The sequence below is a fragment of the Hypoxylon trugodes genome (assembly GCF_022578975.1).
Source record: "Hypoxylon trugodes strain CBS 135444 unplaced genomic scaffold F4822scaffold_3, whole genome shotgun sequence".
Taxonomy (NCBI): Eukaryota; Fungi; Ascomycota; class Sordariomycetes; order Xylariales; family Hypoxylaceae; genus Hypoxylon; species Hypoxylon trugodes.
The window spans coordinates 1,875,263-1,901,424 of NW_026250018.1; the positions used below are offsets into that span (position 1 = coordinate 1,875,263).

At 46.7% G+C, this 26,162-nt stretch overlaps 12 protein-coding genes across 12 annotated transcripts; 6 read left to right on the top strand and 6 right to left on the bottom strand.

Moving 5' to 3' along the window:
* Positions 1-47: 47 nt before the first annotated feature.
* F4822DRAFT_426902 (uncharacterized protein) lies at positions 48-1,359 on the top strand (the record flags this gene model as incomplete). Its single annotated transcript, XM_051460648.1, has 5 exons — positions 48-464; positions 538-840; positions 904-1,010; positions 1,082-1,254; positions 1,316-1,359. The coding sequence occupies 5 exons, from the start codon at positions 48-50 to the stop codon at positions 1,357-1,359; spliced, it is 1,044 nt and encodes a 347-aa protein (XP_051316822.1).
* A 720-nt stretch (positions 1,360-2,079) lies between these two features.
* On the top strand, positions 2,080-6,721 carry F4822DRAFT_171114 (uncharacterized protein). The gene is made up of 2 exons (XM_051453288.1): positions 2,080-2,555; positions 2,612-6,721. The coding sequence occupies exons 1-2, from the start codon at positions 2,160-2,162 to the stop codon at positions 6,365-6,367; spliced, it is 4,152 nt and encodes a 1,383-aa protein (XP_051316823.1). The 5' UTR covers positions 2,080-2,159; the 3' UTR covers positions 6,368-6,721.
* On the bottom strand, positions 6,659-8,805 carry F4822DRAFT_171120 (uncharacterized protein). The gene is made up of 4 exons (XM_051453289.1): positions 8,421-8,805; positions 7,912-8,365; positions 7,752-7,841; positions 6,659-7,682 (listed from the first exon to the last, which is right to left on the bottom strand). Exons 1-4 carry the CDS (start codon positions 8,520-8,522, stop codon positions 7,075-7,077), a joined length of 1,254 nt encoding a protein of 417 aa, XP_051316824.1. The 5' UTR covers positions 8,523-8,805; the 3' UTR covers positions 6,659-7,074.
* A 1-nt stretch (position 8,806) lies between these two features.
* Positions 8,807-10,699, top strand: F4822DRAFT_171124 (cytochrome P450). The gene is made up of 3 exons (XM_051453290.1): positions 8,807-9,039; positions 9,090-9,574; positions 9,630-10,699. The coding sequence occupies exons 1-3, from the start codon at positions 8,923-8,925 to the stop codon at positions 10,666-10,668; spliced, it is 1,641 nt and encodes a 546-aa protein (XP_051316825.1). The 5' UTR covers positions 8,807-8,922; the 3' UTR covers positions 10,669-10,699.
* A 2,561-nt stretch (positions 10,700-13,260) lies between these two features.
* On the top strand, positions 13,261-13,965 carry F4822DRAFT_395314 (glucose-repressible gene protein). The gene is made up of 2 exons (XM_051457428.1): positions 13,261-13,492; positions 13,552-13,965. Exons 1-2 carry the CDS (start codon positions 13,371-13,373, stop codon positions 13,643-13,645), a joined length of 216 nt encoding a protein of 71 aa, XP_051316826.1. The 5' UTR covers positions 13,261-13,370; the 3' UTR covers positions 13,646-13,965.
* Positions 13,966-14,121: 156 nt separating this feature from the next.
* F4822DRAFT_395315 (Emopamil-binding protein) lies at positions 14,122-15,328 on the top strand. Its single transcript, XM_051457429.1, has 2 exons — positions 14,122-14,654; positions 14,720-15,328. Exons 1-2 carry the CDS (start codon positions 14,259-14,261, stop codon positions 15,056-15,058), a joined length of 735 nt encoding a protein of 244 aa, XP_051316827.1. The 5' UTR covers positions 14,122-14,258; the 3' UTR covers positions 15,059-15,328.
* Positions 15,329-15,335: 7 nt separating this feature from the next.
* F4822DRAFT_171157 (NAD(P)-binding protein) lies at positions 15,336-17,211 on the bottom strand. The gene is made up of 5 exons (XM_051453291.1): positions 16,651-17,211; positions 16,515-16,585; positions 16,240-16,451; positions 15,787-16,172; positions 15,336-15,706 (listed from the first exon to the last, which is right to left on the bottom strand). The coding sequence occupies exons 1-5, from the start codon at positions 16,682-16,684 to the stop codon at positions 15,447-15,449; spliced, it is 963 nt and encodes a 320-aa protein (XP_051316828.1). The 5' UTR covers positions 16,685-17,211; the 3' UTR covers positions 15,336-15,446.
* On the top strand, positions 17,191-18,344 carry F4822DRAFT_426909 (uncharacterized protein; the record flags this gene model as incomplete). The annotated part of the gene is made up of 2 exons (XM_051460649.1): positions 17,191-17,253; positions 17,310-18,344. 2 exons carry the CDS (start codon positions 17,191-17,193, stop codon positions 18,342-18,344), a joined length of 1,098 nt encoding a protein of 365 aa, XP_051316829.1.
* Positions 18,345-18,538: 194 nt separating this feature from the next.
* Positions 18,539-19,764, bottom strand: F4822DRAFT_442200 (uncharacterized protein; the record flags this gene model as incomplete). Its single annotated transcript, XM_051462967.1, has 2 exons — positions 19,025-19,764; positions 18,539-18,965 (listed from the first exon to the last, which is right to left on the bottom strand). The coding sequence occupies exons 1-2, from the start codon at positions 19,717-19,719 to the stop codon at positions 18,539-18,541; spliced, it is 1,122 nt and encodes a 373-aa protein (XP_051316830.1). The 5' UTR covers positions 19,720-19,764.
* Positions 19,765-20,155: 391 nt separating this feature from the next.
* F4822DRAFT_171172 (heterokaryon incompatibility protein-domain-containing protein) lies at positions 20,156-22,159 on the bottom strand. The gene has a single exon (XM_051453292.1). The coding sequence runs from the start codon at positions 22,116-22,118 to the stop codon at positions 20,250-20,252; it is 1,869 nt and encodes a 622-aa protein (XP_051316831.1). The 5' UTR covers positions 22,119-22,159; the 3' UTR covers positions 20,156-20,249.
* A 225-nt stretch (positions 22,160-22,384) lies between these two features.
* F4822DRAFT_395319 (uncharacterized protein) lies at positions 22,385-23,641 on the bottom strand. The gene has a single exon (XM_051457430.1). The coding sequence runs from the start codon at positions 23,465-23,467 to the stop codon at positions 22,847-22,849; it is 621 nt and encodes a 206-aa protein (XP_051316832.1). The 5' UTR covers positions 23,468-23,641; the 3' UTR covers positions 22,385-22,846.
* Positions 23,642-23,942: 301 nt separating this feature from the next.
* F4822DRAFT_395320 (uncharacterized protein) lies at positions 23,943-25,981 on the bottom strand. The gene has a single exon (XM_051457431.1). The coding sequence runs from the start codon at positions 25,477-25,479 to the stop codon at positions 24,397-24,399; it is 1,083 nt and encodes a 360-aa protein (XP_051316833.1). The 5' UTR covers positions 25,480-25,981; the 3' UTR covers positions 23,943-24,396.
* Between the last annotated feature and the right edge of the window lie 181 nt (positions 25,982-26,162).

Sequence of the window (26,162 nt, forward strand, 5' to 3'; positions counted from 1 at the left end):
TCACCTCATCGCTGTCTTCGATATCGACCTCGAGAATTAGAGACAAGATGCAGTTGCACTCCATTGCTGCCCTGGCAGCACTCCTATTTGCACGCGATGGCGTCCATGCACAGGAAATGATGCGCTTTTCGTGTTCGAAGTTGACGATCGAGCGACTAGATCCGTTGGTATCTCCGGGTATGGAGCAATCGCCGCACATGCACCAAGTTGGTGGTGGTAATTCCTTCAGATCGACCATGCCGCCCGTGGACTTCGATCCTGTCAAAGAATCGACATGCACCTCGTGTAGTTTCTCGGAGGATTTTTCGAACTATTGGACTGCGAACCTATTCTTCAAGGCTCGAAATGGGACGCTGAAGCGTGTACCTCAACTAGTCAATATGGGATTGAAGGCGGATGGTGGTTTGACGGTGTATTATATCCCGCCGTATGACGGAAAGACTAACGTTACGGCGTTTAAGCCCGTAAGGCCCGAGTCTATTATATTCCCTAAATATACTCCGAGAGGCGGGAAACTTGCTGATAATTCATGAATAGGGATTCCGCATGCTGGTCGGCGATTCGATGCTAAGAAAAGCCGAAGGCCAACAGAAGCAACTATGCCACAGATGCTTTGATACGATAAACCAGGTCCCATTCCAAGGTGCGCCGTGTACAGGCGAAGATACGGCGTCTCTTCCTCCCAAGATGTGTGGCGGCGGCATCCGAACGACAATTACCTTCCCAACTTGCTGGGATGGTGTCAATGTCGATACTCCTGACCATAAAGCCCATGTCGCATACCCCGAGAGTGGTTCGTTTGAATCTACTGGTCCTTGCCCGGCTAGCCACCCGGTTAGGGTAAGTGTAACTTCGGATCTTTACTATGAGAGTGTCCTTGGTTAACGTACGTTTCGTGCTCAGTTGCCTCAACTTATGTACGAAGTTATTTGGGATACTCGATGGTTCAACGACCCTGATCTATGGCCCGAAGACGGGTCGCAACCGTTCGTATACAGTATGGGTGATGGGTAAGTTTCTCCTATTCCCTCCCCCCCAACACAAATGCGTGGGATAGCGATGGCTGACGAACTTCGGCTAGCACTGGGTACGGGCAGCATGGTGATTACCTCTTCGGCTGGAAAGGTGACGCGCTGCAAAGAGCTTTGAATGCGCGCTGTGGCAATGATAAGTGTTCAGAGCTCAAGTCGCAAACTGCGGAAGAAGCGACGGCATGTACGATCGATCAGACTATTCCAGAGAAATATGACGGATGTAAGTGTTTGGTCCACCCAGCTTATGACTTCTAAGCCAGATCCGCTAATACTCATTCCAGGGCTTTCGCAACTCCCTGGTAACTGGACCATAACTTACAACTAAACTGAGGTTATACCGACAGTTGAGTATTAGATAGTGTTTGTAATTGAGCTACCTAGGCAAAATATATGCTTTTCTTTCATTTTGCCATGATTGAGTGAATCTTCTCCAAGAGCTGACGTGGTAGGTGTGACTAGAATTCCCGCCTAGTCCGAGTTGTCTTTGTTTAGGAATGGTGACTTATGTAAGTCCGATATGGTATAATATTCTTTGTATTTTAGTTTGAATTGGAAACATTTGAATATTTAATGTTGAGACGATTAATTGAGTTCTTTTAAGTGGAAAAGAATAGTTTCAATGTTCTGTTCGAATTTGAATTTATCTTTTTTGTTTAATATGATAAATGAATAACTCTCCTATCTTGATTTTATGCATACTTAAAACTATGCACTAAAAGTAGCTCCTTACTAATACTGCATAAGGTTTATAGGTTTATCTGGTTGGTTCGGGTTGCAGGCAGGGTTCACCTACGTTTACCTAAGCGTGAATTCCACCTAGGTAAGAGCTACCCGTTAGCTTCACGTTTTCAGCTGATTCAAGCTCAATTCCATCACAACCCAAAATTCCATTCCTTACCATTACTTCCTCACACATTTTACCTGTCTCACTGGATTTTGCTACTGTACCCTTCGTCACGGATTGAGTAGACTTGAGACTAATTTTCAAGTTTATTTTTGACTGCTCTCGTTTCGCAACGGCGCTTCATTTGCAAATGCGCCACCTTCCAACAATTCATCCTCCGTGATTTGTGATAGAACCACCATCGAACGCGAACGCGCCATCACGAGAACTATGCCGGCAACATGGACACCACAAACGTATCAGATCCGCTTCAGCAACTTGAAGCAGCGAATAAGACGCCCATCGCAGATTTAGGTCCAGAACTTTCAGATCTGCCTTCTCGTTCCGTCCGTGGTGTCGTTACAATCACATGGCCCTACAGCTCAGTTAAAGGCACATTTTCCTTCATCCTCGCCGAACCAGACTATCGCCTCCGTCGAAATAAAGGACAGGTTCGAATAAACTTAAATGGAGCTGCAGCTAAAGCAGCTGGAGAAAGTGGATTGAGCAGTAGTGATCAGGTACTCGTGAGTTTGGGCGGTGTTGAGTGGGAACCCGAAGAAACGAAGAAGCGCCAGAGTCTACCAGGTGCTGGAATCGACTGGCAATTGAAAATCTCGGATAAACTCTTACTACAGGTAACTAGCTCTATGCTCGTGTGTGCTATAGTGTAATGATTGCTGATTTCTCCCAGGTCATCCTAGCTGAGACTGGGGAAACTAAACTCATCTCTGTCGATCATTCCCTACCACCGCCGGAACCTCAACAGCGAGTCGCGACACCACCAGCCGATATAGGACGCGTCGAAGACACTACGACTCAGACCCTCGAAGAACTCACGCCGCCTAGCAAGTCCCTCATTGCAAAATTCAAAGATGGTGAATATGAATCTCCGGCTTTCGTTAAGAGAGCCCGAATGTCATATGGTTCATTATTTGAAGACGGTTACGACATATTTGAGGATGATGGTGGAGTCAAAGGAAGAGGCCGAAAGAGGACGAGATTTGGCCGTGAGAGCGGTGCATGGAAGTATAGCAGCCAGTCTCCTAGTCCTGAGCCTGCGTCCCCCCCAAGTCGTGCAAGCTCGTCGCCGAAACCTGGGATGACTGACGAGGGATGCCAAACTATGGAAATCGATTATTTCCCTATGGAATTGCCTGTGCCGACAGCCTCGTTCGCTGATGGGGTTCCGCACAGCTCAGAACCAATACAGAGCGAAGAGCACGTTGTTCATTCTCAACACGGAATGGTGGACCATGGTATTCAAGGAGGGTTCGATAGCGGATGGCCGGCTCCGATACCCACAATTCTGCCTCCGTTTAATCCAAGTGGTGTGCTTCCTAGTAGTGGTGCTGAAATGCCCGCGTTCCAACATGTCCACCAAGAGAATGATGTCGATGATGACCTTCAAGGATGGGATCCTAATCTTAAGCCGATAGATCCCCCACCCGAAGGTTATCCACCCCCTACCGAACCGCCGCCACCACGTCCCGAAACTACAGCCTATCCGCCTTTAGAGCCCGAGGACGAAGAGCGACCCATTTCCGATTCATCAAGGGACCATATTCACTATCCTCCTTCATATTTAGAGGACACTCACCCCTTTTCACAAGGGCAGGCCATGGAGGTTGAACATGATGCGTTTGTCCCAGAGATCCCCACAACTACAAGCGTGGAGCCTTCCTCGTGGGCTACAGTCAACAATCCATCTCAGGCAACTGCCGTTCCACATATCGAACGCTTTGGTAGTGCCGAAGGCGACTCCGTAGAGAATGCAGTTGTCATAGATGAGAGTGATTCGGATGGAGAGCCGCCACCGCCAACCGCCGCAGAGGACACAGTCATGTCCGGCCGTGCCGACACCCTTGAAATGTACGAGGATGCCGAAGTTGAAGATGAAGTAGACGCCGAGTATTCAGACGATGACGAACCTGAATATGATGCAGATGAAATGGGCGGTGATTATGATACACGGATTTACGAAGCGCCGGATGACGACGAGGACGATAGTCATGACGAGGATTTACAATCCCATAACCTAGAACCCGAATTTGATGATGGTGCCAGCTGGGAAGGAGAAGGTGAAGATGCAGAAAATCCTGACTATGATAGCGAATATGATATGGATGAAGAGGAGGAGCCTGAGCGCCCCTCCCGAACCATCTCACAGTCTGCTCCTCAGGTTATTGACCTTATTTCAAGTTCGGAAGGCGAAGACGAGGACGAAGATGATGACGAAAGTCCCCAACCGGGCCCATCTTCGCAAGTTCCTCCTAGAAGTACATATCGAAGCCCACTAGGAATGGCGCCACCAGCCCAAGCAATTGGACCGGGCTATAGTAGTGGGGGCCAAGAAGAAGGAAGCGAAGACGGAGAGGATCATGAAGACAATTACGACGAGGAAGAGGAAGAAGAAGAAGAGGACGGACATAAAAATGATGCCCAGTCGCAACGCTCATTCGACGGACCAGATTCTCCAAGCCCCACGAACAACAACGAAGGTATTCAGAGTACCCTCGAGGGACGTGGGGAAGTGAAGGTGATTTCCGATACTGGCGACGAAGAGGAAGCTAACGTTCCACAATCTGCGGCTGAGGGACTCGAGATCCTAAGCCGAACTGTCGAAGGCGAATCGAACGCCAATCGACTTGCAAAGCCCGAGGAAATGCAAGATGAAGAAATTGTGGATGTTCCTTCACCAAAAGTTACCGAATCTACGGTGGAGCATGAGCAAATACAAGAATCGGTAGATGATGAACTACAAGATGCCCAGGATGATGAGGAGTCCGTTGATATGGTGTCTACCGTGCCAGATGCCGCTCCCGAGCAGCGTCATGTTGCATTAGACGAGAAGAAACACGTGGAAACCGTTGCTCCATCGTCTCCCCCAATGACACAATCGTTCGCGTCCCAAGCTGCCAACGAAAGAAAAATTGATCTCGAATCACCCACCATTACAGGCCCTCACAGCCAAGAAAACCAACTTCCAACGCCTCGAGATACCCAATTAGTTGGTGATATTGCTATCCTAGATCCCGTGACGGTCATTTCCATGGAGGTTGATGAGCCAGACGAAGTCAATTCAACGGAGCATAATACGATGATGGATCATGAGGAGTCACCTGCGATCGCACAATTGGTCGCCGTGGAGCCAACGTCAGTAGTTGTCGAAGACATCGCTGAGCAGATCGAGGAACGCCTCATTGAAACCATCCCATTCGAGCGCCAAGAAGTTCCTCTGAAAGATACTAAAGAGATCACACAACATGATAACTTGCCAGTCTCACCAAGTATTAGCTTTCAGACCCAGCTTGATGCTGATGACATGGCACAAACTAGTTTCACCGAATCTGGCCATAAGATTTCTATCGAGATCGAGACTAATGATGATATCCACTCAGATAACGAGGCTGACGTATCTGGCGCTAGTATCTCGTTTAGATCACAGATGGAAGTTGATGAAGAACTGCAGGCTAGTATCCTAGAATATTCTCAAGATTTCGGCAGCGTGAATACGGAGGTAACAGAGGAGTACGAGATTGGTAGTGAACCTCAGGGCCGCGAGGATGAAATCCCTATGGAGGTTGAACCTTCCCTTAAGGCCTTTAGGGATCCATCTCCAGATCTTGGATCTCAGGAAGAAGAGCGACAGGTCTCTCAGGGACCTGTTTCAACTATTGCACAAACCGATATGTCCGAATCATCTGAGATCGATGCGAGTGCACAACTTGCGCGAGCGGCGAACAAATCCAAGCGAAATGGAAGGCAACATGGCGTGGCAAAGAATATGCACGCAGAAATGAGATCGATTCCTACTTCCGTAACGCCTACGCCTTCTCTGGAAGATTCGAGTGTGCAGCTAGCTAGAGCTTCCTTAAACAAGCAAGCTCAAGGAGAGGAAGAAAGCAGCTCAATGGTAGCAATAAAACGAAAGCTAACACGTTATCTACGAGATCAACTACCAGACTGCACGCAACTCAAAATTCTGCGGCAGCACATTCAAAAGAAGCTAGATGTCATCGCGGTTGCCATGATGCAACCTCCTGACCCACAAAGGGCCAAAGGTGGCCCACGTGAGTTCATGATGTCTTTCACTATTACGGATAACTCGATTGGTCCCTTCAAAGTAGCGGAAGTGCAGATTTATAGGCCACACATAGAGACCTTGCCGATCGTCAAAGCTGGCGACGTTGTGCTCCTTCGCAATTTCAAGGTTGTCTCGCTCCAAGGCAAGGAATTCGGCCTACGCACAACTGATGAGTCAAGCTGGGCTGTTTTCGACCACGAGGATCAACCGGCGCAGATCAAAGGACCACCAGTCGAGTATGGAGAGAAGGAGACAACCTATGTTGCACTCCTACGAGCATGGTTTAATATGCTGGACGAGATGGCTAGGGTAAAGCTCGAACGAGCTAACAAGAAGATTATCGACGCAGGCAAGTCCAAGTAGGGCGGGTCGACTCGCGTGCCTGCTGTTGGCTTCGATACCCACTTGGTCATCATACTCATATCTTGTGGTATTGTCTTTGCATCACATGGCTTTTGTATGACTTTTTTGCTATTATTCTTTACAATACAGTTAATTCTAGGTGTCAGGGCTTAAGAGGAAAGAGAAAAGGGACGGGGATTCGTCTGGTGTTTAGGGGGTTGGAGCAAGCATGCTGGGACTTGAGCCTTAATAGTATACCCAAATGATATTCCTAATATTTATGCATATGCGTTGGTTTCATGGTCGATATATGAATGTTGATTGTAAATTGTGATGAGAACCTTAGGTAAGCGTGGCTTTAGCGAGGCGCTATAAGGCTCTGTAGTTATGGGAGGCTTTAGGTGGGATATGTGATGTAAGGCGCTGTAGTGGTGCTATAAACGCAGCAAATGCATTATAAACCTTCCAATCTGGCCACTAATTTTATAGTGGAATATGCGCTATATGTCCCTGTAATTACAAAGACATAATGCAGTACGCCTCCACGATCATAAGTTAGGCCCCTGTATAAACCATAAACCGTAATCTCCTACCACATCAACTCAAGCATAACAGAAACGCCCAGATCGTAGTCATGAAACGAGTACATCATACCCAAAATGATGCCTATGCGACTCATACCCGACCCAGCGAGAAATCTTGTAGCCCTACCTCAATTTAATCAACATTCAATTCGGCCCCTCAGAATTCATCTCACTGGTCGCTGTGGCAGACCGTTTTATTCCATCCCTCTGAATACTATGGTAATCCATGTGCTCAAGGGTATAACCCGTATCTACGGTTTTCAGCGTGACGTCTTCACGTTCGACATCGGTACTACCGCTAACGAATCTCCTAACATCACTCATTGTAGCTTGCGTCAGCCCTAGCGTGGCGATCTTCGGTGCACCTGCGTCGACGAACTGCTGGCATTCTACAGATCGCGGGGTGCCATGCTTCCCACTGCGCAGCCAGGGTAAACGGCGACGTACGAAACGCCGTAAGGCACTATCCTGTTGTCGTCTTTCCTGCTGTATGGGTTGATTGATAAACACGCTGCGGATCGTGATCACAGTCGTCATGATCACAGACACGCAGTTTTCCAAGACGGCCCAGAATGTCGCCCACGTCGGCGCTGAGCCATTCCCGTCTGCGTCCGTGTCGAGAATGGTGCCGATTATTCGCGCGAGGGCGCATATGATCATAGCGATTGAGAGGCAGAGGATTGCGGCTAGAGAGAGCTTGCGCGCGAAGGACATCATGGACAGGTTGAGGACGATTATAGGTAGTGTGACGACTATATGATGTATGGATATTAGATACGTTTGCGAAAGGTTTACGTTGTGAGATCATGGGAAGAACTTACTTAGACTATCGCACCCGATGTCTACAACAGAAACCAGGATGTTGTTTACGAGACTTCTAACGTGTTGGTGGGGATATGCGCCGCACTTGACTGCAGATATCGGGTATACAATCAGCAATCCTATCCATCTCCATAGAATGAGGAGGAACCACAAACTAACATGAATCCGCACCGAAATGGGGACAGACGATGAAAAAGCTCGAGACTGTGTATATCCAACAGACAATACTAATGCCAACTGTCGACCAGTAGAACCTGGTAATCCGGCTAGGCATCCCCTGAATAAGGGCATAGAAGAAGTTCATGAACGCAAACTTCACTAGGTAGACTGAGGTCCAACTGGTAACCGCGAAAATAGCAGACCACTTGGTTACTTCCAGTATCTGTGGCACTTCTTCCTGAAAAGGAAACGCGACAACTTTCTTGTTTATAGCCTCGACTAGGAATAAGACATTCAGCATTTTAATGCACACGCCGAAACCTGCAGCTAGGCCTATAGCTGCGAGAAGTACGAAGCCGTCATCCCAGCCAATTTTTCGATGACCAAAGAAGCGGATACCGAAACGTGCTACGACGCAAAGAATAGCAGTGCCAAAAAAGATGCTCAGTACCACCTTAAAGAAGTATTAGCATATATGAAATGGACAATGAGGAGGGGTTGGCTTGTACCACATAAGGTTCCTTGTCGATTCTGCCGGCGTGGTCGATGGCATCTTGCCTGCCGGGGATGTTCTGAGAATGTGGGAACAGAGATATGTTCGTGAACTCCATCCTAAATTGCAACCAAAGAAGAAAAAATGACGAGTCGAATGAGGAGGGTGAAGGCAGACGAGCCTACACAACTTCGAGGCCTGCATGTTCCTACGTAGTAATATAGACAATTGAGAGTATATGACGAAGCTAAAAATAAGAGAGAATGTGTAGCGCGAATTAATGAAGCAGTGCCTATTAATATGTAAGACAACTCGGTGGTGCCTTCTAGGAAGAGTATTGCGCTTGTAGCACAGTGGCTGCATCTCATATATGATAAGTAATAAACTTGGAACCTCCCTTGGGTAGCACAATTCTTTCTCCGTCAAGCAAGCTGAAGTCCTCAACTCAATCTCCTACAACTTTTTTTCCCATTCTCATCACAGCCTCGAGGATAGCCAGGAATAGAAAATCAAATACCATGGCTAAATTAACAGCGACAGCCATTATTACAGTAGCCATAACTGGATTGGCTCTTTTTATTGTCAATTTGACGATCAACCGCCGACATGTGCGAAAACTTCAAGCAGCCAAGGGAGTAAGTTCAGCCACCGTCATTCTGCGCAACATTGGACTCACAAAGGCTAGCCGATGCCAAAATTCCATCCCATCTTCGGTCATTTCCTTGCTCTGAAAGAGTGCATCGAGTCGTTTCCGCGGAACGCCACCATGCATGTTGTAATACAACACATGGCCAAGCAGTTCCCAAAAGGCATCTTCTATCTAAATCTATGGCCATTCAACAAAACCCTCATGGTAATAGCTAGCCCTTTTGTAGCGTCCCAAGTCGAGGCTGCGGTACTCAATAAGCCTGACAACATATGCACTACTTTGGATCTCATTAGTGGTGGGCCATCGATCATGACCATGCATGGGAGTACGTGGAAGATGTGGCGCGGCCTCTTCAACCCGGGCTTTGCGGGCGGTTACATGATCGGACTTGCCCCGGCTATCGCAGATGAGGTCGCGGTGTTCTGTGAATTAGTCAAGGGCCTTGCGAAGAAGGGAGACGTGGTTCAACTGGAAGAGTACACGTTGAGATTGACGTTCGACGTTATTAGTCGCGTAACTCTGTATGACCTGCTTCAAGCTACAATTCAATGATGTGCTTGCTGACATTTGCTCTAGTGATGCGCGTTTGCACTATCAGACGCAGGGAAGTGCTCTTGCCGACTGTCTTCGGCGACAGGTTTACTGGACTTCATTCGGTACGACTTTCAATCCAATTCGCCGCTATCTTTCACCCCGCCCCCTTGTTCAAAGGTACAATAGCTATCGCATGAACCAGTATCTCGACGGGGAGATTGATAAGCGATTTGAAGAATTGGCTCTGTCGCGACAGGAGAACTCGAAGGGATCGCAAGCTTCATCAAGGTCTATTATCTCGTTAGCCATGAACAAGTACCTAGAAGACGTAGGCACGGTAGGAGACGTGTCGAGGAAAGCCTTCAAAGAGTTAGCCAAGCCCCAGCTTCGCATGTTTTTATTTGCCGGTCATGACACGACGAGTAGTACACTGTTGTACTGCTACTTCTTACTTTCCCGTCATCCCGAGGCCTTGTCTAAGATGCGTTCCGAACACGATGGGGTATTTGGCTCCGATTTTTCAATCGAAAGCTGTACCCAGGCCATTCATAGTGACCCGACTCTCCTCAACAAAATACCCTACACAGCAGCAGTCATCAAAGAAGTCCTCCGCATCTTCCCGCCAGCGGGGAGTATACGTGAGGGGCGCTCCGACCTCATTCTGACAGACGAAGACGGACACCAATACCCGACCGAAAACTGCCACATATGGACGCTCACGCTCGCCATGCACCACAACCCATCCATATTTCCCCAACCCGAAGATTTCATCCCCAAGCGATGGCTCGTCGGCCCCGAAGACCCTTTATATCCGAAAAAGGGCTCCTGGCGACCATTTGAATGGGGATTGAGGAATTGTATCGGGCAGACGCTTGCACAGCTCGAGCTTAAGGTCGCGCTTGTGATGACAGGGAGGATGTTTGATATCACGCCTGCGTATGAGGAGTGGGATCGGGTGCACCCGGGGAAGGGGAAGGGGGGTATGACGGTTGGGGGGAATAGAGCGTATCAGGCTGAGATGGGTGGCGGCGGGGCGCATCCGGCGGATGGGTTCCCTGTTCGGGTTACGCTGAGGAGGTAGGGTGTTGTGGATGAGGATGGGAAGTGATATGGTGGTGTAGTGACTTTGGTGTTCTACGGTTGCTATATGTGATTTAACGGCGTCATATATTTCAGGCAGCCAATGTGAAGGAGAGGAATAGAAAACATATCTAGGAATGAGAGCTTACTGTAGACTCTACGTTGTGAGTGATTAATTACTAACTGAACGCCTTGTAGACTTTCCTTAAGCAGGTGGCTATTAAATAAATCCCGCAAGCCATGATCTGACACTGAGAGGGGTTCGCTGGAAGGTCTAGGAATCACCGCAGAGATTAGCCTGAGGAAAGAAAGACAATCTGGGGAGCATGAACCCTGTTTCTACATCGGCGTAGCACTCTCAACTCCAGCTCTCGTCGCCTACTATATTGCCTATTTAAAAGTAAACGTATGTTTAATTCAGGTTTAAGTTCGCAGTGAGATCTTATGATATAAGTAGCAACATTCTTAAAATGGGGTGAGTTGTGTGAATGTAGGCTACGCGTAAGAGCAGCATAAAGCGTAGGTAAAGCGAGGAGAGAAATGCCCACATATGCAGGCTGTAATTGTGTGAACCATGGGGCGCTGGGGCCAAATTCCGAGACATTGTACGATACCTATGTACCTCCCCAGAACATTATATGGGAATCTACAAGTCGAGTACCTGGGTACGCTGGTCTAGAGCCATTACTCAAGCTAAGTTTCTCATTACAATTTGTGAATGGAGATGTAAGTTACTACTAGTAAGATAAAAGGAATAAACCCGATAGAAAACTGTAAAGTTTATAGCCACAAAAACACGAATCGCCAGGATTCAAAAACAACGGTGTAGATTGGGTTCTGAAGCTCGGTCGCCGAGGGACATTGCCCTGGAGTTTTTGACTGGCATAGACCCATTATGAAAAGCCACAACCGGAGTCAGATTTGCGCATTCTAAGTGACTGTTTTCCGGGGGGATTTGACAAAGGCCCATGGGAAATCCTTTATTGTATCTATAATTAAGTTTCAACGGGGTCGGGTACTCCCGCTCGACAACTAGCTCCCCATGTTGATCATCTGAATAGCTTCAGACTCTTTGATGGTACCTAATAGAAGGTACCTACCTAGCTATCACAGGGAAACGCAAGTTAGCATCGGGGCGCTTAAACCGTCAACCGAGACGGGCATCACCCCTCTTTCTGAGGTGAATTGTCGGATAGCATTTCTAGGGAACGCCAAGAGTGTTATGACATAAAGTTGACATATAACCTAGACTTACACCTTATTACACAAGGCCAAATAGCTTAATACGCATGGAAATTCAAACAAGATCGAGTCCATAACTGACGTCATTTCTGATGTGAACTCCATTGGTGAGGGATATCATTTCTAGTAAGATATGAGTGACGATAGGGTCGTATTGTAGGCCGAATCGGAAAGGCATCGTGTCTCAAACGCGAATGCGGCCAAGAACATTGAAACCTAAGAACATAATGAAGGGAACCAACAGAGAGGCAATGTACTGGATTTCAACTTGACGGACATTCTTTTCCGCTTACGAAACTAGATTTGGAAGAATGTGACTGTGGCTTGCCGCTTGCGCTTACATATTAGGTGATAAGAGGGTGTGTCGTACATGAGGCTTTGCATCTATGACCCAATGAACCAGATGATGTAGATTAACCATAAGTAGGTAAGCTTTTGAACCAAGATTCAAGTGGGAAGGGTCTAAGTGGGAATAAAGTAATCGAGATCATCATGATGAGATCGAAGGATGGGTATTGGCGATTTTCTAACCATTCCTGTATTCTAGAAAGGCCAGAGTTACATTGAATACGTTGAGGGTCTGGACTCTACCTATCCTTCCGGCCTTCTCCATAATATAACCCTCAGAAAGTCATGGTGTCATTGTGGGCCACTTTCGACTGAAGCGACCAATAGGGTCTTCGTTTAGTATTTCCCCTGCAGCAATCTAAGTTTCTTGGAGCAGAACCTCCCCAAAGCTTAGAATCTGATTGGTCAGGTGTTCCCAAAAGGGAATAAAACAACATGCATGCTAATTGTCCGCCTCCCCACGATGTCATCGACAGTACGTACTGTTTACGTGGAATATCGAATAGAGAAGAAGGTTATCCTAAACGTTGATCATGATGAAATACCGGGACAACAGATTCTTGAGTCAGAAACTTAATAGGTAATTTACTTACGGCAATTCACATGTTTGACATGGCCTCGGCGTGGGACCTGGTTTCATAACTCCTCAAATTCCGAGCGCTCAGCAAGAGTGGTGACGTCAGTTTCTCAGGGGAAATGCTCAGCCCAACAACTTAATGCAATTCTTTCTCCGGTAGTATGGACAATGGTGGGTCCCGGTAAGTGTTCTATTGTAAGTAGGAACCCGAGCCAAAGCGGGATACCTTACCACAGGTACCTAGCACAAAGAAGGTTGAAGTCGGTAATGACGTACTTCATTCGTCCACATGATGTTCCTGGTGCTATCCTAATAGGAGCAAGTAGGCGGCTAGCAAGGCAAGAAAAGCTTCAAGGATCCATATTTCGAGCAGCCGTATGGTGACAGACAATATGCTCAAACTTTCTATATAAAGCATCTCAATTCCCTTCCTGTCTCAACCTTTCTCCATCATCAACCACAACTCTCAGTCTTCAACTACCATATCAAAAACAAGTTCACAACCAACCATAACAAACACCAACCCAACCATCATCATGGACAAGATTCAGAACGCCGCCAACTACGTCTCTGACACCGTTAAGGGTGCCACCAACACCGCTTCCAAGGAGGCCAACAAGGAGGTCGCCAAGGACAACAACGCGAACCTCAGCACTCGGTAAGCTCTTCGCATCATATACTACCTAGTTTCTCTACAATTGCTAACATTTTTCTCAGTGCATCCGCCGCAAAGGACGCTGTCGGTGACAAGGTCGACGAGAAGAAGTATAACACTTCGGCCGATGTCAACAAGGAGGCTGCCAAGCACTAAACGCTTCTCCTTTTGTTCAACTCCAATATCCACCACGACTGTACGATGAATGGGGACATATGATTACAGGGGCGTCTTGGAACAGACTCGACCATTTCTTTTGTTGATGTGGCATGGGATGATGGATTTGATTCCCCTACTTGAGAGATTCAAGATCCTCAGCACGTTTTACAATACCCCTAAGATAGCTTAGAATTAAAAGCTGCAAAATTCATCGCCAATAACTTTTTCCCGTTAAATGCGACTTTTTTCGGATAAATTCTACTTCCTTCGGAATTACCTACATTCTAGTTGAGTACCCAAGACATGAAAGATTCTAGTGATTACCACACGGCGAACAAAACTCAGTGTATACATGTAATAATAGCACTGTTTTACACTATATAACTAAAGTTCCCAGCGTTGTAACCCCCCTGAAGTTCCACATTAATTAAATTCTCCACCTGGCATTAATTTCGTGTTAACCCCCGCAGCCCCAGATTTCAGTTGCTGTCGCATCTTTCGATCTTCAAACTAAACACCTTCATTTTCACCTTTGTAGGGCGAGCGTGGGATTGCTTGTATATTAATCCATTAAAATACACATAAAGTAACTTTATAAGCCGAGTAAAAGATGGCTTCGTTCAAAGATTCCTTGCCGGCCGATTTATTCGACCAAACCACTCTCGTTTCGCTAGCCTCTACCCTCGCGATACTAGCAACAGCATACCTTCTGTCCCTCCAAGCACTCGACCGAACTACACCGGGCAGCCATCGCTTCCTGTTCATATGGCACGCATTCGACGCATTGATTCACTTCTTCCTTGAGGGAAGTTTCTTATACCACTGCTTCTTCTCATGGATTCCACTTTCAAGCGTCTCGAACCCGCACGCTTTAGCCCCAACTGCGCATAACTTCCTCGGATACACCAACCGCGCCTATGGCCCGCAAGCCGGCGGCGACAACCCTTTTGCGCAACTATGGATGGTGTATGCGAAGGCAGACCGACGATGGGGTGGTGCTGATCTGGTACGTGTGATCCAATTGTCCACCTTTCTAACTGTTACAACTGCTAACACAATTTTCCTCTTCAGGCCGTCATCAGTCTCGAACTCCTAACTGTCTTCGTCGCCGGCCCTCTCGCCTGCCTCATCTGCTACGGCATCTCGAAGAAAGACCCACGCACCAATATCCTAATGATCGTAATCGCGACCATGGAGATCTACGGCGGTTTCATTACCTTCTGCCCCGAGTGGTTGACCATGAACTACAACCTCGACGCCAGCAACTTTATGTACAAGTGGGTGTATCTGGTCTTCTTCAACATGCTCTGGGTATTCATCCCCTTTTATGCGATTTGGGTCGCTGTTAAGGATATCAACCATGCTTTTGCTGTGAGGGATAAGGCTGCGTCGGCAAATAAGTCGAAGTGAGAGTTATGGGGAATGGGAAATGAAGTGCTTGCTTGAGTTGTGCAATTGTTTCTACGGCTGTGTTATGCTGCTTGTATTTTAAATGCTAATCCGCAGGTTACGGATATGATACCCAATCTTAACTATACCCTGTTGTCAGCAAGCTATTCGCCAATGAACACATTATCCGTTTAATAGGTATTTTGGAATCTGAATATATTTGGGATATTTCATGATCATTCAAGTCTCGCATGCATTATCGATAGTATTTATCACAAGAGTGATCTTCGAGTCCTCGGTTGAAATTTGGGTTACTAACAAATTTAATGAGTGCTTATATCATTGACGAGCTAATTGTACATGATGCCATCCGAATATCCTATTATACCAATCAAGCATAGTTAAGCGACTATTTCCCACCCCAATACTTCTTAATGAAATCTTCGGTTTGGGTGAACTTATAATCCGGCAGGAGTTTATTCCACTCATCCGTAACATCATAGATACCCCGGCTCATGGAAAGCAGCATTCCGTTAAGCGCCATCTGCAAGAACTTCCCGGCTTGCTCTGGCAATGCATTGCGGAGGTCTACACCAACGTAGATTTCTGGCTTGTACTCGATGGCCTCAAGGTCCTCTCCCTTAAGCCATTGGATCTTGAACGGCCGGCCTGTGGAAGGGGTTAGTGGTAGTTCGAGGTTGCGCAATTGGCTAGATTATGGTGAAGATGGGATGATTTGGGGGGCTTACCAATAGCATCTCCTAGCTTGAGCAACTCCCCAATTGTGATGCGACTTCCAGCAATACCACCAATCACTGGCCATTCACCCTTGAACTCGACGGCTCGAGCAACCACACCGGCGATATCTTGCACGGTTGTCAAAGCGACCACAGAGTCAAGAGATCCCTCGATCACTTGCGCATTTTGGCTCTCAAAGTCGATTAGGAAGTTGAATGTAGTGACGTGGCTCGTCGACTTATGAGGATGCGCAAGATAGTTCATGAAACCACCGGGGTGGAATCGGGTATATTCGATAACCTTCTTGTCCTGGTTGAGGTCCTCCAAGTACTGGGCCACTTCGACCTTACCCGTATACCATGGGATGGCACCAAGAACAGACTCCAATTGGGTACCACTGACTCTTCATTAGCGTACTGCTTGTAGTCTGGAAATGCGAAATGCGAAAAAGAATGATTGCTTACCATGACCACTCAGAAGGTGCGAAACGTTTTACACCAGCCTCAATCGAAGCATCGATAAGTCGCTTTTGAATTGCGTTGCCTATGTCGAGGTGAACGGGAATGAAGCTGAGCACAACTTCTACGCCGTTGAATAAACGAACTAGTTCAGCTTTATCCTGGTAATCTGTCTGCACCCATGTGACACCGGGAAGAGAAGGGAATTGAGTAGGGTCCTATATCCCTTAAGTCAGAATTGATTTCATGATAATTAAAAAGGGGTACAATGAATATAATACCCTTCGGACGAGAGCAACAATCTCATGCTTTCCGGTTGCGACTAGGACGTCGATAATTTCCCTGGCCAGCTCTGAGGCGATTGGTTAGTTTGGAGACGAAACCAAGTTTATGGACACAACAGCGTGAGTCACTCACCACTTGAGGCCGGTGCAAGCGCGATTTTAACCATTTTTGCGTAGTGTTTTCGAAGAGAAATGTTATAAAATCGGATTTAGATTGTGATTTCGATTTCGATTATTTCAATTATGATTGAGTTGTTGAGATTGCTGTTGAGCGACACAAATGCCTTCTTCATCCCCAAGACACTCCATACTTATAAACTCTTCAACGGCTTTTGGAATTATAGGCATCGCCGTAATACATTATTCGCATGATGCGATGACGATTTCAAATTCCGCCTCATTCACGTAACTATAGATTAGTACTTAGAAGTTATCGGGGACTCTAAAGCATCGGAGGGCCGATTCCTTGGCTTCGGGCGGTTACGTGATCGGACGGAATATCGCTCCGTGCCAAGCCGCCAACGTAACCGTTCTTACCGCATCTAAGCAGCTGAGCAAAGGATCCGATCCTGACAAATTCAACCAAAGAGTCCGATGTCCCTTCATCTTGCGGTTACATAACCGCTCGAGTTTCTTTCTTAATTTCGTTCATACCACCTAGTGGATTTCAAACATGGGTGCTGCTACCAACACAAATCAAACCAACATGGCGATAGACGCAGAAGATGCGCTTCGAGTATGTAACCACTTTGCCATTATCTCCACTAAGAGACCCCACTAACCGGATCATAGCGCCGACGCGAAAGGGGTCGAAGATCTCAAGCTGGCTTCCGGAAACGCCAAGCAGAAGCTACCCAGAATCTGCAAGAGCAAAACCGCCGGCTCAAAAGCGCAATTGAGAAGCTAGTTAGCTCCACGCGCGGGGATGAGCACCCGGAGTTACTTAACACCATATTCGACGTAGCCGAAGCCGCCGGGATCGATGCTCAAAGACCTGCGCAGCAAAGTACCGTTAACCAGCTCCGCCCCAAACCCAGCGGGACTCCACCAATTCTCGCCTGCGCTATTGATGGTGATGCCAAGGAGGACTTCACAATCGATATCGCGGCAAAAGATATCGACCGCAACGCAGGAGCCACGAATAGCTACCTAAGTGACAACAGTAACAGCACCGGCTCTGACTCATCCTCACCAGAACGTCTAACCTGCGGCATATGGCTAAACCCCCTGCACTACCTCCGGGTCTCCATCCCCCCAGACGACATAATCCCCTACCTAGGTGCGGGTTCCCAAACTTTCGCGGGTATAATGTTCTGGTCCGTCATGGACCACGGGCAAAATAAATGCACACGTCCACACGGGGACACCGAAGCGCTTTTACGCCGCGCGTTGAGTCATTCGCGTGTGACCCAGGATTGGGGGGTTAAGTATATACACGCCATGGTAGAAGCGAGACAGGAGTATAAAAGCACGGGTTCGATTAGTCCCGAGTATGCGGCGGCTGCGGAGCCGGATTTGGCGATGGTGGTTTGTGGCAGGGTGGAGGAGGAGTATTATGCTAGGGGTATGGATCCAAATTCTTACCTCTCGTGTGTGGGCATTGAGAAGAGGGTTAGGAGGATGTTGGGCGAGGATACGTTTAAAGTGCTTAATACGGTTGCTCAAGGAGGTGGGGATCCGGTGTTACGTGATTTGTGGAAGATGTTGGAGTGTAGACTTGCGGAGAGTTGTGTGTGTTTTGGGGATGGGCCGAGGTGGGGTGTTGATGTTGTAGATGGATTGTTTTTGGGTTGGCTGCATGCTGCATCTTGTTCTATTTCACTGTAAGAGTTGGGAGTAAGGTATTGGATGCTAGAAATTTAACGCTGTGTATTTGTATCCGTTATGGTACGCCATTCATATCCCATGAGCAAATTCATTTCCCTTCTCCTGCGCCGCATATCATCTCGTAGCGTTAATCATAAACATATACATATACATTCTCCTTTTTCTCTTTCGGCATATCCACATCTAGCTCAATCTCATAGCCAAAACTCCGGATCAATTGGATCCTCTCCCTCAAATAACCCCAGATCATGACTTGGCGGTGTATTTGATTTGGCTTGGGCCTCAACGAGGGTCTTCCAAGCTTTTTGTCGTCTGTCAAGGTATTTCTCGCGGGTTTCCTTATCGCAGATAAAACGGTGGTTGATATGCTCTCCAATCACGTTGTCAAGTCGCTCCTGAGCGGTATTCTCAATGTTCTGCTTCCATTCCTTGGCGTCTTCCTCCCAGTTCTTCTTTGGCTCTCGGGCTTTCTCGAGTATGTCCATTTTGGGAGTCCAGTAGAGTGGCTCATCTGGCATATCGGGATTCCGGTTGAAATATTGGTCGATGATAGATGAAATGACGACTTGCAAGGTGAGAATGTGGTGGCGGAGGTTGTACGGTATAGCCACCGGCAAGTCTCTGTGAGTTACGTCAGTCAATTAAGAAAAAGAAGAGATTCACGACGCGCTTATACATACCGAAGGTCACCAAGAAGAGCACTCTTAAGTCCTTCCCAATTTCCCCTCTCGACAAATCCCTCTACGGGCATCTGCATCGCGCTATTCGGATTCGCGTATAGTACAATAGATATCATTGCCTGGCGGAAGTTGAAGCCCATCAAGTGACACGCATTTCGTAACGTTAACATTGTAGGAATGGCTTCATCAGGGGCGTGGGTGTTTTGAAGTTCGCATTCCTTTAGTACTTCTGAATCTGCGTCGAGGCCTCTGTTTATGCCGGTCCAGTACTGATGCCAGCCGGTGAGTTGCTTGAAAAACTCCGGTCCCTTGACTTTCGATTCACACCTCAGGTTCTCGGTATAGCGTATTTTTGCTGTGTAATTGCCGTAACGGGAGCCCAATTCGTAGCGGCGAAGGTAGGAGAGCTGTGTGATTATTTCTGTCTCCACTCTGTCTTTGGAGCTGTGGAGGAATTCTTTGGTGCGTACGTCGTTTTTATAGCCGTTTATGTGCTTAAGTAGAAGCTCTTTTTCGTCGTCATCCTCGTAGTGGCCATATAGGACATTTTTTAAGCTCGTCTTATAAATATCGAGGCAATGCTCACTGATGGGTGAGATGCCGCGTTCTGCGGATTCCAATTCTTGCCACAGTATCTCTTCAGCACATACTGCAGCAAGAGGTGCAGATTCAACGTATTTCCCGAAAAGTTGCATTTTGATGATTGTTTGACCGAATAATTGTAAGATGCAAGTTTGTGATGGTGAAGGTGATAATAGAAGTAAAGAGTTGAATACTGATGATTTAAAGTGAAAGTAGGACGCGAGCTCTTCAACTTCTGTCTATTTATAGGCGTTCATCCAAACTGTTGATCTAGATAGTGTTTCATATTCGTCTTTCCCCCTTTTAACACTCGGTCACCTTTGACAAGCCCGTGCTTCTGGTACTATTTGATGACATTAGTTAGTCTAGTGGCTCTAGTTTAGGTTCGAGCCTAAGAGGCAGTGAACTAAATCGGCTTGAGTATACAAGAGTGACTAAATTATATAAGAATTTGGCAGAAAATATGATCCCTCTTGGGGAGGGGAGTGCGGACATTTTATGCTAGATTGAAGGGGTAAGTTTCCTTTCCGTCGGAGTGTAGCTTTGGAACTTGGCGAGAATATATTTTCGAATTCGGGTTATTGAAGCTACCTTATAGATATAGTATATATAATATAACAAGAACAAAACTCTTTGCGCCTACTTAGACTATATCAAAATTACTTATTTTATCTTGTGCACCCTCATGCATGGACATAAATTGTCCACAATAGCTTTGATACTCCTCTTGGTTATCGTCAAGCCCTCGCGGATACTTGTCCAATGTGACGGTGCCCACCATTATATACTGGGACTTACCATTCGATCGCACTAGAATAGGAGCTGTCAGTGCTGGAAATACACATAGTATATCGCCTGGTTCTGGGTTAGCATGGTCACCCCAGAGAAACCCTGTTGTGCCGTCCTCGAGAACAAATGAGCCCTGCCCAAGGATCATCTGCTGCCATTTCGCGCTATGAAGTAGATCGTGCGCCTCTTCGTCCATTGTCGGTTTAATTCTCATGCCGAAGTTTGGACGTATGAAAGTTTTGGACCGTATCATGGACTCATATGCATCCAGGAAAGCCTGTTCAAAGCCGTCGGGCCAATCGTGTGGGTCATCCTGGAAGAATCGAGATACGCGACTTCGCAGCCATTGTTGAAGAAGTTGATCACGCGGAATTTTTGTAATGGATGAGCTTACTGTGAGTATCGCCTTCTCGCAGTCAAGAAACGTGCTCGGCGGGTGGGTTGGCTCATTCATAGTTCGGGGTGGTTGGGTAGGAAAGACAGAAATGCAAGTTCCTAAGATTATACCCGGGAGCGTCAAAACGTCTGTCCATGTTGAGAAGCTAAAATGCGAACAGACGGGGTTTCCAGGTTCATCATCGACCCCAATTGGAACTTGCGTTCTAAGATCTGGAACCCAGGACGGAACGCCACGCAAAGCCCCGACAGGACCAAGCCCTAGCACACGGGTGTCCTTCGCCCTGAAGAGAATAAACTTCACGTATTGAAAATAAACATTCTCATAGGGCTGGTTATAATTGGGAAGTATTGAACGAGATCGGCCTCTGAAGAGTCCTAATAACCCGTAAATACGATCGTGGGGTACCGTTGCATTCAATTGATACGTTCTGTCGAGCCATCTGAGCATACTGAAGGCCTGAACTTCCTCTAAATGAGCAGTATCCAGACTGGAAAGCTCGGCCTCGTTAGGAAGTAGATAGAATCCCCGGAGTCTAAAATATGTCAATGGAGTTGACGACTTGACATAGTCCGAGCGAAATACTAAGTATATCCACGCGGATAGAAGTACCCGTAAACTCATGGACACGGGCCCCAAAAGCAAAATCGGCTCTTCCCGAGCGAGAACAACTTCTTGTGCAATCCAGATGCGCGTGAACCATGTATTCGCGCCAACTCGCTTTAGCGTTGCCATAAGTCTAGAAAGCTCTGACCGAGCGTTGTTTTCTTTCAGACTTTCTTCGATATATTTTTCGATGACTTCCCGTAGTGGGGCCTTCGGGTGGCCCGCCTGGCGTTCGAAATCCTCTAACAGCACCGTCATTTCTTGCACAGCGTCATGTTCTTCAGGAGCAATAGGACCCAACCACGCGACAACCTGTTCGCCCATACTGTATATATCACCCATTCTTGGTATCTGTAGCGCTTTCTCATCCATATCAATTTGATTAATACAGATGGCATCTACCCATAGATCAAAGGTTCTGGGATCTTCATCAACTAGTATTTCTGGACCCTCAAGCAATCTCCGTCTGAATTCGAGCAAGGCAGCGTGGAGGTTCTCGGTAACCCTGAGCGATCTTCCATTGACAAGTATTGTTTTCATGTTCTCCGTGTTACCCCACACGTATGATAAGGCACGGAACGAAGTGTTGGGCCAGAGCCTTGCGTGATGAAGATAACATCTTATAATCGATGAGTGCTCTACGATTAAACTAATTAATCTTATTTCATCCGTGCGTAGAGGTTGATATTTAAAGGGCTCGGGTCGTGTAGCTAGGTCCATGTCTAAAGGTTAAGGAATTAGATATATAATAGGAAGAGAACAGAAGCAATTGCGATCAAATACTGCGAAATAATTAAGTTGGGGTAACTATCAACCGACCGTAGGATGCCGATTTAGGGGTTACTGCGGTACCTACCTCCTTACCTAGGTACCTAAGGTATACATACGGAACGTTCACTGCTAAATGTACCTACCCTTGATCCCCTATATTTACAGTGCTGGGTTAGTGGAAGGTCGCGACACCGAACTATTACTTATCGGAGTTTCTGAAAACTCCACGGAGATTCAATTTTTAAAATACTTTAGAACTAGAGTCACTAAGAGTTTTACGAACAATATACTTTGATCGAACCGTAAATTATAACATCCATGGAATACCTTAGTATACTACAAAGAGTATCAATCGTCTCGTTTTAGATCAATCAATTGTTCCTAACACACAATAACCCGTTGCGCCCTTTCTATCGTCGCGCATTCAAAGGTATTAAATCACTACCTACCCCCTACTCAATGCTATCTTCCCAAAACCCATCCTTGGTTAGGAAGTCGGAAAGTTTCTGGACGTGCTTGGGGTCGCTGGTAGTGTTACCAGTCTTCTTACCAGAATTACTTTCGTCAGCTATGTGACCAGCGTCCCGCAAAACAACGCAGGCCTCGGCAATCTGTCTCGCTGTTGGCCCATCGTTTAGCTGTTTACCATTATTCAGTTGTTGGGTGTGATTTAGTGGTTATGATCGTTGCCCGTTACCTTGTTGCGGCGGTTCGTGATAATTGCCTTGACTTAGAACAGCGGCAAGTCGAGAATCTGGGAACTTTTCGATGAACATGTCGACGTATTCATTGACACGATTAGTATGTGGCCCAGCATCACCCGCTACTTTAGTCAGAAAATACCGTATTTGCTTTGAGAGTTCGCTTGAATCACAGTCATCGATATCTACCATAGGGACGTCGCGATTTATTGGGTGTAGCCCTTGGATGAGGGAAATTCCATCAGAGATATGGATATGATGTTCGTGGTGGTGGTGGTGCTGTTGAGGTTGTTCTTCTCTGTGATGTGGTTGTTGCGGTTGCGATTGGGGTTGGTGGAACGGCTGGTCTTGTTGTCGTTGATAGCCACCATGATGCCTTGGATTTTGATGTCTGTGATTATTTCCGTTCCAGTACCCATTCCACCTGTTTCCATTCCCTGGCAATGCCCCAAATGGGCTTTCCCCTAACCCATTCCCCCCATCTCTACTTTGTTTTTGGTATGGCCCAGGCCCAGACGGAGGCTGATTTTGCTCGCCGGCCCAATGCCCACCAGGGATGAACTGGTTTTGATTGTTTTTGTGGCTTCTATACCCCATTTTTAGGTACTAAAACGAATACCAACCGAAACGATCTGATTGATCAAGATATGTCTACGTGATTGTCTAAATTAATCTGAAGAAAGGTAATGATACGTATGGCAAAGACTACTGTTCAGAAGCCGAGATAGCTGCAATGCCATCTTTAAGTAGACCAAACAAACATATTATTCTATGCAAACAATACTATTGTATCGTATTCTTGTATATTGTTCTCGAACGACGTGTCTGCTATGGTTGTTTGGAGATTATCATGAAGTTGGAATACTCGCGCCATTTCCCCTGTAACGGGGTTGTCTATTACCCAAGTACCTAACCAATGGCAAATGGTCAATCACTTGATAGTTTCACTTGTGGCCGTTCTACGAGCGCAACCGTGAATCACTGATATATATATATTCGATCCAAAATAATGTAGAAGAATATGAAGGAAGCGACAATAGCTTAGCAGCCTTGAATAGGAATGGCCCGTACCCCCATAGCACTTTCAGCTCAATGTATTCTGGCGGGTCGAAATTCGATACATACATTGAACTACGAACTCTCCATACCTAGGTAGATATGAAGTTGATTATTCGCTATCTACATTCATTGACTTAAGTCCGACGAGATCTATTTCAATCCTTAATCCACGATATGACGATATGGTGGATTATACATATGTATCAATTCATAGGCACGTAGTAAACAAATTCATTGAATTGACTTCCTTTGTGGTGACCACCTTGTGCAATATATCGAGGCCTCGAGCATAAAGCAATATTTAGATCAAGCATGCAGACGAAAAAGCATCCCCTATGTAGAACGATCAGTAAAAGTATCATATATAACATTATGTTCCCCAAGAACTACTCTCAATCAAAGTAAATTTCCAATAACTCCATTTCAAGACAATTCCAGTAATCGTGAATAGCCCGCCATCACTATTGTTAAACCTGCAAATGACACAAAGAGGCCAAAACCCGTTCAATTCTTGAAGATACCGTGCCGTCATCCTCATACTTGAAGTCCTCAACCAGGTGGTCAATAACTCGGTGGAGAACAGCAATATGGAGTGCTTCTAAATCTCGTTCCTCATCTTGGAGCCCATAAGCTCGCAACCCCCTCCTCCCAAGGAAATTAGACATGATTCTTTCCCCGTGGCTTGACCAGTAATCCCGAAATAGACACACCAAGTACTCTATAGCACTGGATGGATATGTGACTCCGGGTAGGCTAGCCCTAGGGAAAACAATTGCCCAAACAGACAGCCACTGGAGGTCTGTGGACATCCAGGGTTCCGCGCGCCGAGCTAGTTGCTGCATTTGTTCCGCGGTGATGCCATCGGGCCGTGGAACACCTAGAGGGCTACATATTCGACACCGAATGTGGTTGTTACAAATTTTCATGGTGTCGAAGATCTGCCCACATGATGGACAGTAGGGCGTTAATTGGTGAGTGTTCCAGAGGTGTTGCTTGACATCCTGAATATCTCGAAGGTGGGCCCGGGTCAAGCATCCAATATGTTTCTCCCTATTGCTCATGTAGAAGGGACATGGGATATGATGGCCAAGGGGAATAAGAGACTTGCCCAGGATGTCACTTCGTTGATTCTGGCTAAGCGACTGTTCCACATCTCCATCATGCCCGTAGAAGGTTCGGAACGAGTTTCCTATTTGAGAACGACTTCTCCCTTCTTCGTGGAGCTGGTCGCTTGCTGACCAAATCTCGGAGAGGAATATGTCTAATGTAGATACTATGAGTTTACTCAACTCTTTCTCGAGCTTGTGGTTGATGTCTAGAACCGGAAGTAGTCGCATAGGAATATCAAAAAGGTACATGTCGTCATCTTCAGAGTCATAACTGTTTGATGTGAGCCCTTGATCATACGCAACTGTTTGGTCGGTTGTGCAGCGTCGTGTAGTCTTTCGTTCTCGGGCCCCACTAAAGAATCTCATTACGGCGATTACTGCGTGCTGTCTCCCGACCAATCTCGTCTTTGTAGTTTTGTTGCCGGCAGGCCAGCCGGTCATTTTGAGCGGAACTATGCGCCGCAGGAAGATAGAAAAAGGGACTCATAGGAATCGCGATGTTCCTAACGAGTTATTTTGTTCTTTCGAAAAAGGAGAGAAATCCCCGCTGCTTTTATATCCACACATATATCTTGTCGGTATTAGGGTTCCGACACTGGTAACTACCGGTAGGCTTTTCAGACTCCAGCTTCAGCCGTGGCTGGCACAGTTGTGCCATTGATTACTGACACAACTTGCATACCGCCTCACTACCAACTCTGGGAAGGTAGCGATGCACTGCCTGTACATGTACCCCCACCAACATGTTGTGTCGCGCCTCGGGCGAATGTTTGGTACCTAGGTAGCTTTGTCGTCTTGTGAGCTGCTTACCCGGGTGCTTAAGGCGAACAAGTGTGATCGCTGACGCCCTAGAGTTATCTACTTAGGTACCTAGCCTATTTGCTTCAGTTGCGCTATATTATTATACGTGATCTGTGCGGTTTAGCCAGATTGAAACGCAATACGTCTACTCATCAATTGAAAAAATAGCTACTTCACTAAAGGAGTGCAGGTAATACGATATAATACATTAAATGAGTGAAACGAGCAAGCTAATGTGGGGTAATGTATTCATCGTGAGATCCTTGGAAAGACGGGTGTATTTCAATTTGGTGCCCTAATTAATAAGAAAGTACCTGATAACA